The 14,078-nt window shown below is 35.9% G+C and overlaps 1 protein-coding gene across 5 annotated transcripts in view; it reads right to left on the bottom strand.

Moving 5' to 3' along the window:
* The window catches only part of LOC122223115 (leucyl and cystinyl aminopeptidase), a 101,203-nt gene that overhangs the window by 25,276 nt on the left and 61,849 nt on the right, over positions 1–14,078 (bottom strand). For all 5 annotated transcript variants that reach the window (XR_006204057.1, XR_006204056.1, XR_006204055.1 and 2 more), the window contains 5 exons: positions 12,535–12,666; positions 10,462–10,622; positions 10,134–10,222; positions 4,259–4,442; positions 2,979–3,135 (listed from right to left, as the gene is read on the bottom strand). Coding sequence is in view for 2 of the 5 variants with exons in the window: in XM_042944264.1 (XP_042800198.1) it covers positions 2,979–3,135; positions 4,259–4,442; positions 10,134–10,222; positions 10,462–10,622; positions 12,535–12,666 (723 nt within the window). In the remaining 3 variants the exon portion in view is untranslated. The remainder of the gene's footprint in view (positions 1–2,978; positions 3,136–4,258; positions 4,443–10,133; positions 10,223–10,461; positions 10,623–12,534; positions 12,667–14,078) is intronic.

Here is a 14,078-nt window from a genome sequence, read left to right as displayed (position 1 = left end):
GAACTGTGGGAGAATATGTTTTTATTGTTTTAAGACAACAGGTTTTACTAATTTATTATGGCAGCCCTAGGAAACTAAAAAAAACTACCCCAAATGGTGTTGATTTGATATGGCACTAATAACCTCAAAAGTAGTTATAAAAACTCAATAAGAGAAAAATCTCTGTATACAATGAAGCACACTGGTGCTGGACCAACTGGATAGCTGTATCAAAAACATGAATCTTTGTGTCTCACTAACAGCATACACGAAAATCAATTCCAGGTGGATCATAGATCTAAATGTGTAAGGTAAAATAATAAAGTCTCCAGAAGAGAACAAAGGAGAATATCCTTGGGTTGGCAGAGTTCATACACTAAAATTAAGAATTTACGCTAATCAAAAAGCATAATTAAGAGATTGAAAAAGCAAGCCAGAGGGGGAGAAGATACTTGTAAATGTACAAGAGCAACAAAGGACTCATCTCTTGAATATACAAAGAGCTGTACAAATGGATCAGAAAAAGACAGAATATCCAATGGAAAAAACATCAGAGACTTGGGCATTTAACAAAAGTGTACCTCCAATGGTCATTAAACAAATCAAAAGGAATTCATCTTCACTAGTCATTAGGGAAATACAAACTAAAGCCAAAATTGCAATACCACTATGCTCCCAACCAAATGGCTAAAGGGAGTAAGATTTACTATTAATACGAAGTGTTGGCAAGGATATAGAGCCAGAACAGAACTCAAATTCTCATGCATTGCTGACGGAGCACAAAGTGCTATAATGTCGAACTACGATTTGATAGTACAGTATTAACTACGAATATGTTATGAGTCAGCAATTTCACTTTCAGACACAGCCCATAGAAATGCATACAGATATTCACAACAGATGTGTATAAGAATATTCATAGTATTGTGATTCATAATAGCTGCAAACTGTGAACAATGCACATGTCCAGCTATGGTTGCTGAAGTGGCTAACAAACGGCCAATTTCTTTGATATGCTAACAGGAGAAAGTCGGTGTTGGAGCCCTAAAGAGATCAATATGTTATTTGCATACTTCTTGAAAATTCATACAAATACTATTAAAAAAGTCATTAACATTTTGCATATAAAAGAAATCTCAAATAGTAAGTTGACAACTTTATTTTCAAGGAACTAGATGTAAGTCCGTCATTTTAAACCTTAAACACATGGTCTACAAGTTTTTCAAACTGTTTTAATTTAAAATCTCAATTAAAAAAATGATAGGAAAGAAACAGCCTTGATCTTTCCAACAAAAAGGTATCTTTTGAAAGAGACATTGCTAGAATACAAATTAATTTAAAATACAGCAATATAATACAAATGGTGGGTTTGAGAGTGGAACTAATCTGGGTTTGAAGCTCAGCTTTAAAATTTACTTGGTAAATGACTTCGGGGAAGTTAAGTAGTCTCCTCATCCGTATAACGGGGGTAGAAATATCTATCTGGCAGTGTGCCTCGGTGGTTCAGTCAGTTAAGCGTCCAACTTCAGCTCAGGTCATGATCTCGTGGCTCATGAGTTCTAGCCCAGCGTCAGGCTCTGTGCTGACAGCTTGGACCCTGGAGCCTGCTTGGGATTCTGTGTCTCCCTCTCTCTCTCTGCCCCTCCCCCATTCATGCTGTCTCTCTCAAAAATAAACATTAAAAAATAAAAGAAGTATCTATCTGGCATTGTGTGAAGATTATACAAGGTTATCTACATTAAGCACTAAGCATGGTGTGCAGAATAAAACAAGCACTGAAATGTACCAGTTTCTGGTGTATTTCCTCATTTGCTCAATATTTATTGAGTAACACTATGTGCTGAGTCACATTCTGAAGACTCTGGTTTTTATTAACGATGGTGATAGATAGCCTTATGATATAGAAGAATGATAAAAATCCTAACAGTTTGAAAAAACCTCAGAAATCATCTAACTTACATATTACAGTTATGGGTAAGGATAGTCATGGCTCTTTTAGGGTCAGATCAGAGACTTGGGAAGAAGGGTACTTTTCAAGCTCCATATGGCCCACCAGCCATGTACTGCCTCCCGTCACTGTGATGAGAGAACTCATAACAGGGGAAGTGCAGAACAGTAAGAGGCAGAAAGGAGGTTGTTTCTTTTTTAATAATAAAAAAAAAAAAAAGAGAGAGAGAGAGAGAAAAATAGAAAGAGACAGAGACACAGAGAGAGAGAGAGAGATGTAATCTAACCCATTCCTTTGACCAGTAAGAACATCAAAACCCTAAAAGAAATTCTCATTTCTATTCTAATACTTTCTTCCTTTTTCTGAGAGATTCCTTTTGTCTGGGCCCTGGCAAACCTGACTGATTCATAAAGCAAACCTTATTGTCAGAATGTGCTGATTCAGAGAGCAAGATGAAACAAAGAATTTATCTCTCCTTCCCAAGCTTTTAAAGACTCTGTCAACAGTTTAATATTTAAAGTGTCTAAACCAGCAACTGTTAAGATCAAGAAACTGGTTTTAAAAAAGTAAAGCAGTCACCACTACCAAGATTCCTTTAGTGCTCTGCAGATAAATCTATCCACCAGCATCATCATCCATAAGACAGTTATCAGTAAGGACTCCTAAAACAGAATATTCTTCAATACAAACATAACTGTCATTTCATAATGACCACTAGGAAATCAGTGGGGAACACCACATTGCAAAAGGACCCATTTTGAGCATTTATTATATAGAAATAAACTGAGATTTGAAGAGAGTTTTCTTTTCATGTGATCTCATTTTGGCAGCAGTGTCAGAAGGCTGTATTTTGATAGTCAAACAATACCATGTCACGCTAAGCCTTTATCAATTCTTCCTGGTAAGCAATGCCATTTTGATTCAAAGTAAAGATTTCACCACTAGTAGAGTGAAGAAAAGGGAACGTGACCGGCTGCCTTTACAGCCTAGAACTGTGAATGACACATTAAAGGCAAGCAACAAAGACAAGTTGGCAATAAGGTAGACTCACCACTACTCTTGAGGCCAGATCCATGTGTCCCAGCTTTTCAAGGAGGTTATAGATGAGGCCTGTCTGGAACAGGGCTTCAGTGATGGGGGCGGTATAGGTCTCATTTCCAAGGTAATCAATCAAATCAAAGGCCCTTTGAAGAGACACCTTGCCTAGGCTAAAGGGTAAAAGAACAGAAAAGTCAATATGCTGAGAGAAGCAGATGAACTTTATACACATGCTGAGAAACTTCAGGAATAGATGGTGAGTCTTCAAGAACTAAAATGTAAGCTTAAAGTGGCATTCTGTAAAGTTAGACTAAATATTATTATCTTTGATTAAGTTCATGTGTGTGACCCAAGGTTAAAGATACATTTCATGAGAAAGATAAACAATAGCTCAGGTTTTATTCCCTAAGTTACCTATAAATTGCTACTGAGTCATGCTACTGAGACATAAGTCAGTGTCTTAGATGAGAAAAGATGAAGAGTACTAATTTTATTTAATTAATTAATTTATTTATTTATTTCATATATTTACCAGGTGAGAGCAAGTGGCATAAAGAGGATCTGAATCAAAAAGAAAATATTTTGTTATTTGTATGGAAATTTGTCAAACTCGTTAAGTCAAGGTCCACTGTGAATTTACGGTGAGTGCATTTTAAAAATTAACCACATAAGAGAAATCATAACAATGATGGCTGAGATGATATATAGTTACTTCATAAAAAATGAACCAAAAGAAGGTCAAGAGCAGTCCAAAATAATACTTTTGAATATTCTGTGTGTCTCTAGACCCATTAACCACCTAAGCTGGTACTCTTATTATCTGGAGGATATCTAACACATACGGTCACGACCACACTTGGTTTTGGGATTCTGTAATGCACAGAGTAGTTGGGAGGCAAGCTGTAACCAAATAAGAAGGCCCCAACTCTCAGAGACATCACTCAAACCAGTGGGTAAGAACTAACCAAGCTGCTTGAAAAGAATTCTCTCATGAAATAAAGCAAATCCTGAACTCCTAGATCAATATATTCAGCAAACATGTGTCCTGGTTGTTAATATTGTAATCTTAACTGTTACTTAACTGTTCGATATGTTTGTAGCTGACATTTCTATACAGATTGTAACACCAATGAAGGCAAGGATTGTATTTTATATCTTCCCAATCATCCAAAATGAATTATACCTAACAGGCAATATATGCCAGTTCTTTTGAACTGTTTTTCTAAAGTTTTTTTTCCCCCCCACAATAACACTTGTTTAAAAATGAACAAACCCAAACCAAGCACACTCTACCCTGCAAGTTCAAAGATGTTGTTGATGAGGTTGGCTCGGTCTTTGTCACTCAGGACATAAGGATTTGTTTTCAACTGTTTGATCAGTGCTTCCCAGTCATCATCTGCATAGTGTACAATGTAATAGCCATTCATGTTTGTATTGACTTTGATCCACTGCACTTCTTCTGTAAGATTGATGACACCTAATACAGACCAAAGAATGAGAGAGAGAGAGAGAGAAGATAACAGGGGAAGAAAAAGTATTAAATGGACATTTTGTTTGTTTCAAAGTTAATATAGGATGTTTTTACATTTAATTATTCTACTAAGAAACTAAATGTCTGCCTCCCAGTACAGTTATTTTAATGTTAGCAAAGATCACCATTCATTAACAATTATTTATTTAATGATGAACTGGACAGATATATCCCTTCTGTCAAAAATCTTACAATTTAATATAGGCAGGCAAGTAGAATATCATATAAATGTTACTGCTAGAAAAAGAAAATATGGTGATATGCACTTTTGGGGCCCCTACCATTACATATATAAATGTTGAGAGAATTCATAGAAATTTATATAGAATGATTTCAATTAATAAGGAGCTATAAAATACAAGATGACAAAAATATATTACTATAAAACCTGACTACAAAATCTATGTAGGAATTTTTAACATCCTTTAAGTTACTAATCAAGAAATGTCCTTTAAAGTTGGCAACAAGGCTTGGATTTAATATAATAGTTAAGGGTATGCTTCTAAGCATCTTAAGATTTACTATTTATTAGAATATAGGTCCATTACCTTACCATTCTGTTTAATGCTAATCCCTCAGTGCCCAGAACACTGCTCTTAGCAGGTACTCAAAAAATACTTGGTGAGTTACTAAATAAGTGAACAAGATAACTATGCCACGGCAAATGCTTTCAAAAGAAATCTACATAGGGTTTGAAAGATGTTTATAAGTTTTCCTCCCAATTTTTTTAAAATTTTATTTAAAGCCAAATTAGTTAACATGTAGGCTAATAATGGTTTCAGGAGTAGTCCTCTTAAAGTAAAGAGTATTAGGGGTGCCTGGGTGGCTCAGCTGGTTGAGCGTCTGACTCTTGATTTCAGCTTAGGTCATGATCCCAGGGGTTGTGGATTCGAGCCCTACATGAGACTCTGTGCTGAGCTCATAGCCTGCTTAAGATTCTCTCTCTGTCCCTCTACTCCTCCCACCACCTGCATGGTCTCTCTCAAATAAATAAATAAAGGAGTACTAATTTTTAAAAATTATATAAGAGGAGTAGAGATAAGGAAAATAATCTACAGTCTGCCAGTGATAGCATTGTGGGATATATTTCCTGCCAAGACCTTTCCTATACACATCTTAAATGATGTAATATTTCATACAGTGGATAGATGTGCGTTTATTTTTGTACTGCTTTTTTACCTACCAGATTTCAACCACAGCCATTTTTCCATTATCTTCATAAGCAATATTCAAATAACTTCATAAAATTCCATTTAAAAAACCTACCACAGTTTAACCAACCTCCTCTTCGGAAATATTTAGGCTGTCTTAAAATTTTTACTGTCAAAACAACTCTGTATGATGGTTTTTGCACATAAAATGCTTTAGAAATACATTTAAACCCTTTGGTACCTGAAGTCTCAGGGTTTATCAACTTCAAAAGCAAGAATTATTAAAATTTATCAAATTCTCTTAATATTTTAGTACTCCAATTCTACTGAAACTACAAAGGATGTTTATGATGGAAAAGACTTACATTCTGATCATGTATTAATATGAAATATCAGATAATCAGTCTTGTTCACTAAAAAATTTCCCATATTGCTGACACAGCAGCAGATGGGAAAGATCGATTACGTTAATAGGATTGATTCCTTTTTGTGGAGCAGAAGGAAGTTCTAAGGAATAATTGTGATGACAAAGTAGCTGCTCCAGGTTGGAGCTATTTTAACAAAATGATGACTAATGAAATTAACTTTATCATTAAGTATGGCAAAAATATTGACATTCTCCAGGTTACAAACACAATTTCCTGTCGAGCTTTTATCAAGAAAGGCCCTTGGGAAGAAGGACTAAAGAGCTCCAAATCTCCCTTTCCCAAAAAATGGAGGCAAGAAATGATAAATATGGCAATTCTTCCACTGGATGGATGTAGGACAATACTGAAATACAGTGTATTTTGGCTGATAAGCAATTTGCCATGTTATAAACTTAGCCAACTCCAGACAGTAGAGAGGAAAGGGGCAGCTGGGAGTGTACTTGAAATTGTTACTGTCATCTCGATGACAGAATATAAAGCAGTGCAGCCAACAGCATGGAGAGAAGAGGTATCATTTAAAGAATCAACATACTAGTCTCTTTCAGGTCTTCTGAATGATCCAGAATGAAGGACCTTAAAACCACAGGTATCAAAAAATAATAGCTTTGCACACAAGGGAGGTAACTACATCCTGCAGCTCAAAAGTGGATGAGGCTACCCTCATATGTTTTTAATTCATTATAATCATTAACAGATTAAGAGTTCAATTTTCACAGTCCACTGAGTATTAAAAAAGAGTAACTCCAATCTTATATGGCAGAAGCAGATGAAGTAATTTAGTAGTGATTTTAAAAACCATTTGTCAATGAGTTTTGAAAATCAACTACTGTTTTAAACAGAAACATTGAAGCACAGAAACAGAAAACAAGCTTTTACAACAAAGTTGAAAATTTTCCTGTGTAGCTTGCTCCAGAGGGTTAGCATGATACATGCATTTAAACTGCATCCTCTCTTGTTCAAAAGCATTCCTTTCTCCAATACCCTTTTATTCTCCTTTATTTTACTAGGGGGAAACAGGCAAGCTCAAAGGATGGCACATGATAAATACCTTAATTATATGCCCTTCCTTATTTTTTTTTTTTTTCCAAATGCCTTTCATTCAAAGACAATGGCATGTCTTTTAGTTTCAGATAAATATTTCTGGCACAGGGATATCATGTTTCAAGTTAGATGTAATATAAAGATTTCCTATAGTTAAAGAGCTTAGGTCTGAGTAAGATATGGATGAGGGAGGGGATAGAGAGGGAAAAGGGGAGAGGGAAAAAGGAAGGGAAGGGAGAAAAAGACACTATTTTAGTGTAATTTCCTCAATATGTGGCCTGAAAAAATGGCCCCTTTCAGACTTTCTTATGCACAACAACTGTTAATCATTCCAAATTCATGTATGTGGGGAAGAGTGACAAAAATCTTGATTAAATATAAATTCCTATATTTGACTGAATGCTTTGTACTAAGCCAGCAACCCTGGCCTTACAACACATGGAAATATACTACAGATTTAACAAACCACCACGTTAACACAATGTACTAAAGTCAAAAAATTAGCCTCTATAGTCACTGTCTCTGCTACATTTCTTTTTAGAATAGAAAACAATTAAGATGCAATTAAAATAAGAGTGCTTCTCACTTGAGCATTAAGAACCAAGAAGACTCAACTGTCCTCAGGGTCAACACAATTTTTTGTGAGGACAGAACATTTTCAGTGTGGACACTCAAAACTGGAACTGCCAGGAATTAAAACAGCAGCAGCAAGGGAAGTAACAGTTGAGAAGAGAAAGTAACAGGCACCGCTTTCATCATCTATTGGCTCAGTTCCAGCTCCAGATTAAACCAATTATAGTACATTTTGTATATTCCCCTTTATTAAGAATATTTCCAAATGAAGGGAAAAGAAGATATCATTTCATCAGGCTCTAAATGTTCTTTTCCTAAAACTTTTTACAGTGAGATTTGATATTGAGTGACTTAATTACAAACTAAAATTTATTCATTCAAAAAAATTTTGTGTGCCTATTGGGTGCTAAAGTCACAAAAGTGATTCATATAGCCATGATCTCTGCCTTTCTGGAGCTTCCTGGAGCAAGCAATGGGCACATTGAGACCTGAAGGATGAATAGCAATAAATCGAGGAGGTGGAAAGGCAAGAGTGTTCTTCCAGTCAAGAAAACAGCATCTGCAAAGGCCCAGAGACAAGAGGCAGTATAGCACGTTTGACTTGCCAAAACCACTTTTGGACAGCAGAAGCACGGAGTGCCAGGTACAGGCTTAGGGAGAAAAGGCTATAGCATGAAAACTTGAGCTAGGCTTTGGGGTGTGAATCTCAAAAAGAATTTAAGAAACACACACAAACTGAGCTAAAAATTATGGGCACATAAAAGCAGATTTCTCATTGTCCTATTATTTCTAATACTACCAAAAAACTTATCTACTACTGGGAGGTTTGAAAATTTTCCTTATCGGTCCAAAAATGGAGATGGGATTATTTGTTGTCTCTTAAGTCAGGGTCTATCCTTCCAAGGCCACTTGGAAGTTTTGTTTTCATCAAAGAAGGCTGCCCTTCCTTACACTTCTGGCTGTGATATTAATCAAAGATACAACATTATGAAATGTTCTTAGCATTTCAAATAATGAGACTGTTTTAACACTCCACTCTAGTGAAAATGCAATTCAACTGGCACACACCTGTATTTCAACTGGCATTACAAATTATTACCACATAACTGAAGGGCAATTTAGAAATGTGTACTAAATCACAAAAGATAACAGTCTTCATTTCTGAGAAGCATTCTTATGAAGAACTTCATACAATAACAAAACATTTAAGACCCTAAATTTCTACTGAGACATTTTTTTTAAGAGACAAATGGTGAGTCAAGTGTCTAGCAGTAAAGATCAAGTCAAATATCATATGTGTTAAGTTTTTTGTTTTAAAAAAAGGCAAGATATAAAAATCACTTATACACAATGGTATCAACTAAGTAAAAAATATTTTAAAAATGACTCAAAAGAAGTAATCATGATAATAGTTGTGGCAAGGTGATTTGTTCTCCATTTTCTAGATTTCATGTAATATGGATAATACTGTGTGTGAAGATTTTTTTTTCAATAATAACAATAACAAAATGCCAGACATTATTCTAGCTACTTCACATAAATTAACCCCATCCTCACGATAACACTATAAGTAAGATCACTGTCTCCACTCAGTAGCTGAGGGAATGAGGCTCAGGAAGTCACATGACCACCTACAATCATACCAGTGCACCAGATAACCTGGCTCCAAAGTATAGCCTGTTAACTACTAGGCTACACTCCTCCCTCAAAAAACAGAGGCTTGACCACCAGATACAAATTCAAACAAGAAATTTTCCCTTTCCATAAATCTAGAGTATCACTAAGGGTTCCTGCAGAGCCCAAGGTCTTCATATTGTTTCAGGACATGGATTAAGAGGATACATGGTGTGGGATTCATAGTGGTATTTAACAAATGGTCAGAAACTACATTTCAATTGTTTTTTATAGGCTCCTTGTGGGTCAACATACATCATCTTTACATTTTCCTATCTGCTTCCTTACAAACATAATTTCTTGCCCATTTTCTTACTACCAAAAATGTGTCTTATGTTCACAGGACATTTTGTAATGCTTACTTACTATAAATCTGGATCATGATCAACCTTTATTATGCGCAAGAATCATCTACGATGCTTGTGGAATGCAGTTGCCCAAGCTCACCCCTAAAGAGTGAACAGCAGAGCATATACTTCAAGAGACTGCTCTACCTGTACTACTTCTTTGTAACAACAAATATTTATCTAGGATATAAAAACACAGTGCAACTTTTTGTACTTTATTTCACATGAATAAGAATGACTGACTTGATAACGTGAGACATGGAATCAGTGTCACTTTAGTCACATCTTGTATAGATGACTCATAAAACCAGTTCAAAGAGTATGCACTTTGCAAAGTAAAATCTCCTTCTGCTGCTTGGTCAGATTTCTAAAAAATATACTGTTTTCAATTTCTTCTCAGAAAAGAGTTAATTATAGTCAAACCTGATTTCTTGTCCAGTAAAAATACCAATGGATATTTTGAGTAATTTCTTCCCTCAGTGACATAGGATAGTGGAATATGCCAGAGATAGCTGTAAAAAGAAAATATTGGAAGATTAATCTTTCCAGTAGTTCAGTCAGTGCTCAGTCATTTACACATAATTTGTTGGGTCTTCCCCCCCACCCCCCTTTTTGGCAGGAAGGAGAATTTTTCAAGCTATTTCCAGAAAAAGATAATCTTCTTAGGTTTCTTAAGAGATTGTGATTACAAAATACTTTAACTCAAGGATACAAAAGAGATAGATAACAGGAAGAAAAAGCAGGAACACACCTTGCATCTGAAGGCTGAATTTCAGGCTTCACATTTAAAAAGTATCTTTCTTGTTGTACATGAAGTTCCTTTCCTTTTCTTTGGACAGTCACTAAAGGAAATCCTTTTTGCAGGGTCCAGGTTTTCATCATTTTCTTTACATCTAGTGTTTTGTTTGTGACCTATATGTGTGTGTATACATACATATATATATATATATATATATATATATATATATATATATATAAAAGAATTATTTTTGCTTAAAAACAAAACCTTTCCCTCTCTGCCTACCACATTCTATGAAGACTACATGTAATGTTAACATAAAAACAGAAGCATGAATATGGAGTTAAACTTTTGTAAATGTTGACATTCACCTTTGGAAGAACTAATTCTGTGCGAGTGCCAGAAAGCAGCAGCAGAATAAGATATAAACACATCAGCTGCCTCAACTTTAAGTTTCTCCAGAGAACAGTGGTTAACTGTTTTGACAGTCACAGACCCTTTCTCCCAGAAATTACATCAACTTATCTGCAAAATCTAGAATCCAGTGTCAGGTTCATAGACCCTCTAAAGCCCACCATCCCCTAAAGACATCTGGTATCAATGATTAAGAAGACATTTTAGAAAAACTATCTCTTTAAAGCAGGTGAGGTAACCTTATCATTCAAATCATTCTTCTAGACTACATATGGATGTGAATTGCAAGCAACTAAAATCATTAAGTACTTTGTTTGGTAACAGTACCACTCTACTATGGCAGCCTTAACCTCAGTCTCCATATGCCCATTTATTTAAAGCAGAAAAGGATGGATCAAATATATCCAAACTCATTGCAATATTAATATTACATTTCTCATGGCTCTAATCTATTCATTTCTGGATAAGGGACTGGGAAGAAAACAAGCTTTCCCAAAAGCAAGGCACCTTTGGGTCTTCAAAACAGAACAGAAATGAAGAGGCCAGTGCATATGATGTGGAGGCTGACAAACCTGAGGATAATGTTAAGAACGAGGTTGGGATAGGAAAACACTATGGGTGCAGAAGCTGAAGTCAGTCAGAAAGGAAGAAATATATTCTAAATGTCAGGAGATAATATGGGTATAAAGTAAATAATGTGGCTTTCAACTGAAATGTTACCATACGATAAGAGAAAAAAACAACAGTGATTTGGAAGCAACTCTTAAGTATCAAGGAATAATCCACCTTTTCAAAGAGAGAAGGAAAGGTGTATCTTCTGAGCACCAGGGTTAGCGGCTAGAAAACACAAGGTTTGAGATAAGACAAGGAAGGAGAAAGGGTATATGGAAAAGATTTAGAGTAGGAGTTCTTAATTTCAGAGCCCCTAAAACTTTGAAACTTTGTGTGATATTGTGAATATGTGGTTTTACTGGGGAATATGTCCAGAATTTTTATCACAGTTTCAAATATGTCTATGATCTTCCAAAACATTAAGAACCATTGATCTGGATCAGGGAAACGACAAACCTAAACACTTGTAAGGACTATGCCGTCGGCATACATGCACCATGGAGGATGGGTTCACGCACTGCTCTAAAGCCTAACTGGCACCTAATTACACTGCTTGTTAGAACATTTGCAGGCACAACAAAATCCAAACAGCAAAACGATCCAAGGGCAATATTCAGCTCATGGCAGCCAGCTTGTGATAGATTCTCTACAAACATGGGCTTCTAGGAAAGAGTATGGCCACAAATGAGAGGAGGCTTTATAGGGCAGAGTGTAGGGAAAAAATCATGAATGGGAGGAAAATGCAAAAGCCTGAGAAAAGGAAAATAGATTTTTGAAAAAAATCAAATAATGAATATAGTAATATATATTAATTCAGAAAAGACAACTTTCCTACTAAATAGGAATGGAGACTAAGGTATAGAACAAAAATGGTTATACAAGGCTACACACAATAATTTCAAGGCTAGTATTTCCGTTTCTTGACCTTTAATTCTGTGTTCCATCCGCCTCTGTCTTAAATATCCTTGGTACTATAGCTTATTTATATACTTGATAAGAATATAAATAGAAGAACTCTTCTCTTTCTTAAGAACTAAATAAAATATCCAGGTCACTTACCTCATTAAAACTATCCCACAGATCATCACTTTTAATGGATGCATAGCTATGACTATGCAGGTAAAAGACAACAGCATTTTGGAATACATCCTCACTAAGATAAGTTTTCAGCATCAACAAGAGAGAGGCTCCCTGTTTAATTAAAAAAAAAATAGTGAGAAGGGGGTGGAAAATAATGGACTACAATCGGTTTATAGAATTGACAATCTAAAATTCAAAAGACAATCATGCTAAGTATAAACTTGCACTATAGAACATAGTTATAATACACTGTTATTTAGTGTCATATAATCTGATGTGAACTATGTTCAAATTGTCTTTAAAAATTATTTTAAAGGATTTGACAAAAGAATAATGGAGCAGATTCCCATGTGCACTAATTCTACTATGAGCCATTTTTATGTGGTTTATCAGTTACTGTTTCAGTGTTATGTTAAAAAGCTAAGTGTTTGTGAATATATCTTTAATAGAAAAACATGCCAAATTTTCTGTTGAATCCCTATCCCTGTCCCCAATGCTTAAAGTACCAGTTGAAGGGAATTAAAAGCAAAAATGAATTACTGGGACCTTATGAAGATAAAAAGCTTCTGCACAGCAAAGGAAACAACCAACAAAACTAAAAGGCAACCAACGGAATGGGAAAAGATATTTGCAAATGATATATCGGACAAAGGGCTAGTATCCAAAATCTATAAAGAGTTCACCAAACTCCACACCCGAAAAACAAATAACCCAGTGAAGAAATGGGCAGAAAACATGAATAGACACTTCTCTAAAGAAGACATCCGGATGGCCAACAGGCACATGAAAAGATGCTCAACGTCGCTCCTCATCAGGGAAATACAAATCAAAACCACACTCAGATATCACCTCACGCCAGTCAGAGTGGCCAAAATGAACAAATCAGGAGACTATAGATGCTGGAGAAGATGTGGAGAAACGGGAACCCTCTTGCACTGTTGGTGGGAATGCAAATTGGTGCAGCCACTCTGGAAAACAGTGTGGAGGTTCCTCAGAAAATTAAAAATAGACCTACCCTATGACCCAGCAATAGCACTGCTAGGAATTTACCCAAGGGATACAGGAGTGCTGATGCATAGGGACACTTGTACCCCAATGTTTATAGCAGCACTCTCAACAATAGCCAAATTATGGAAAGAGCCTAAATGTCCATCAACTGATGAATGGATAAAGAAATTATGGTTTATATACACAATGGAGTACTACAGGGCAATGAGAAAGAACGAAATATGGCCCTTTGTAGCAACATGGATGGAACTGGAGAGTGTGATGCTAAGTGAAATAAGCCATACAGAGAAAGACAGATACCATATGTTTTCACTCTTATGTGGATCCTGAGAAACTTAACAGAAACCCATGGGGGAGGGGAAGGAAAAAAAAAAAAAAGAGGTTAGAGTGGGAGAGAGCCAAAGCATAAGAGACTCTTAAAAACTGAGAACAAACTGAGGGTTGATGGGGGGTTGGGAGGGAGGGGAGGGTGGGTGATGGGTATTGAGGAGGGCACCTTTTGGGATGAGCACTGG

The sequence above is a fragment of the Panthera leo genome, chromosome A1 (assembly GCF_018350215.1).
Source record: "Panthera leo isolate Ple1 chromosome A1, P.leo_Ple1_pat1.1, whole genome shotgun sequence".
NCBI lineage: Eukaryota > Metazoa > Chordata > Mammalia > Carnivora > Felidae > Panthera > Panthera leo.
This window is presented reverse-complemented; position numbering and strand designations above follow the sequence as displayed.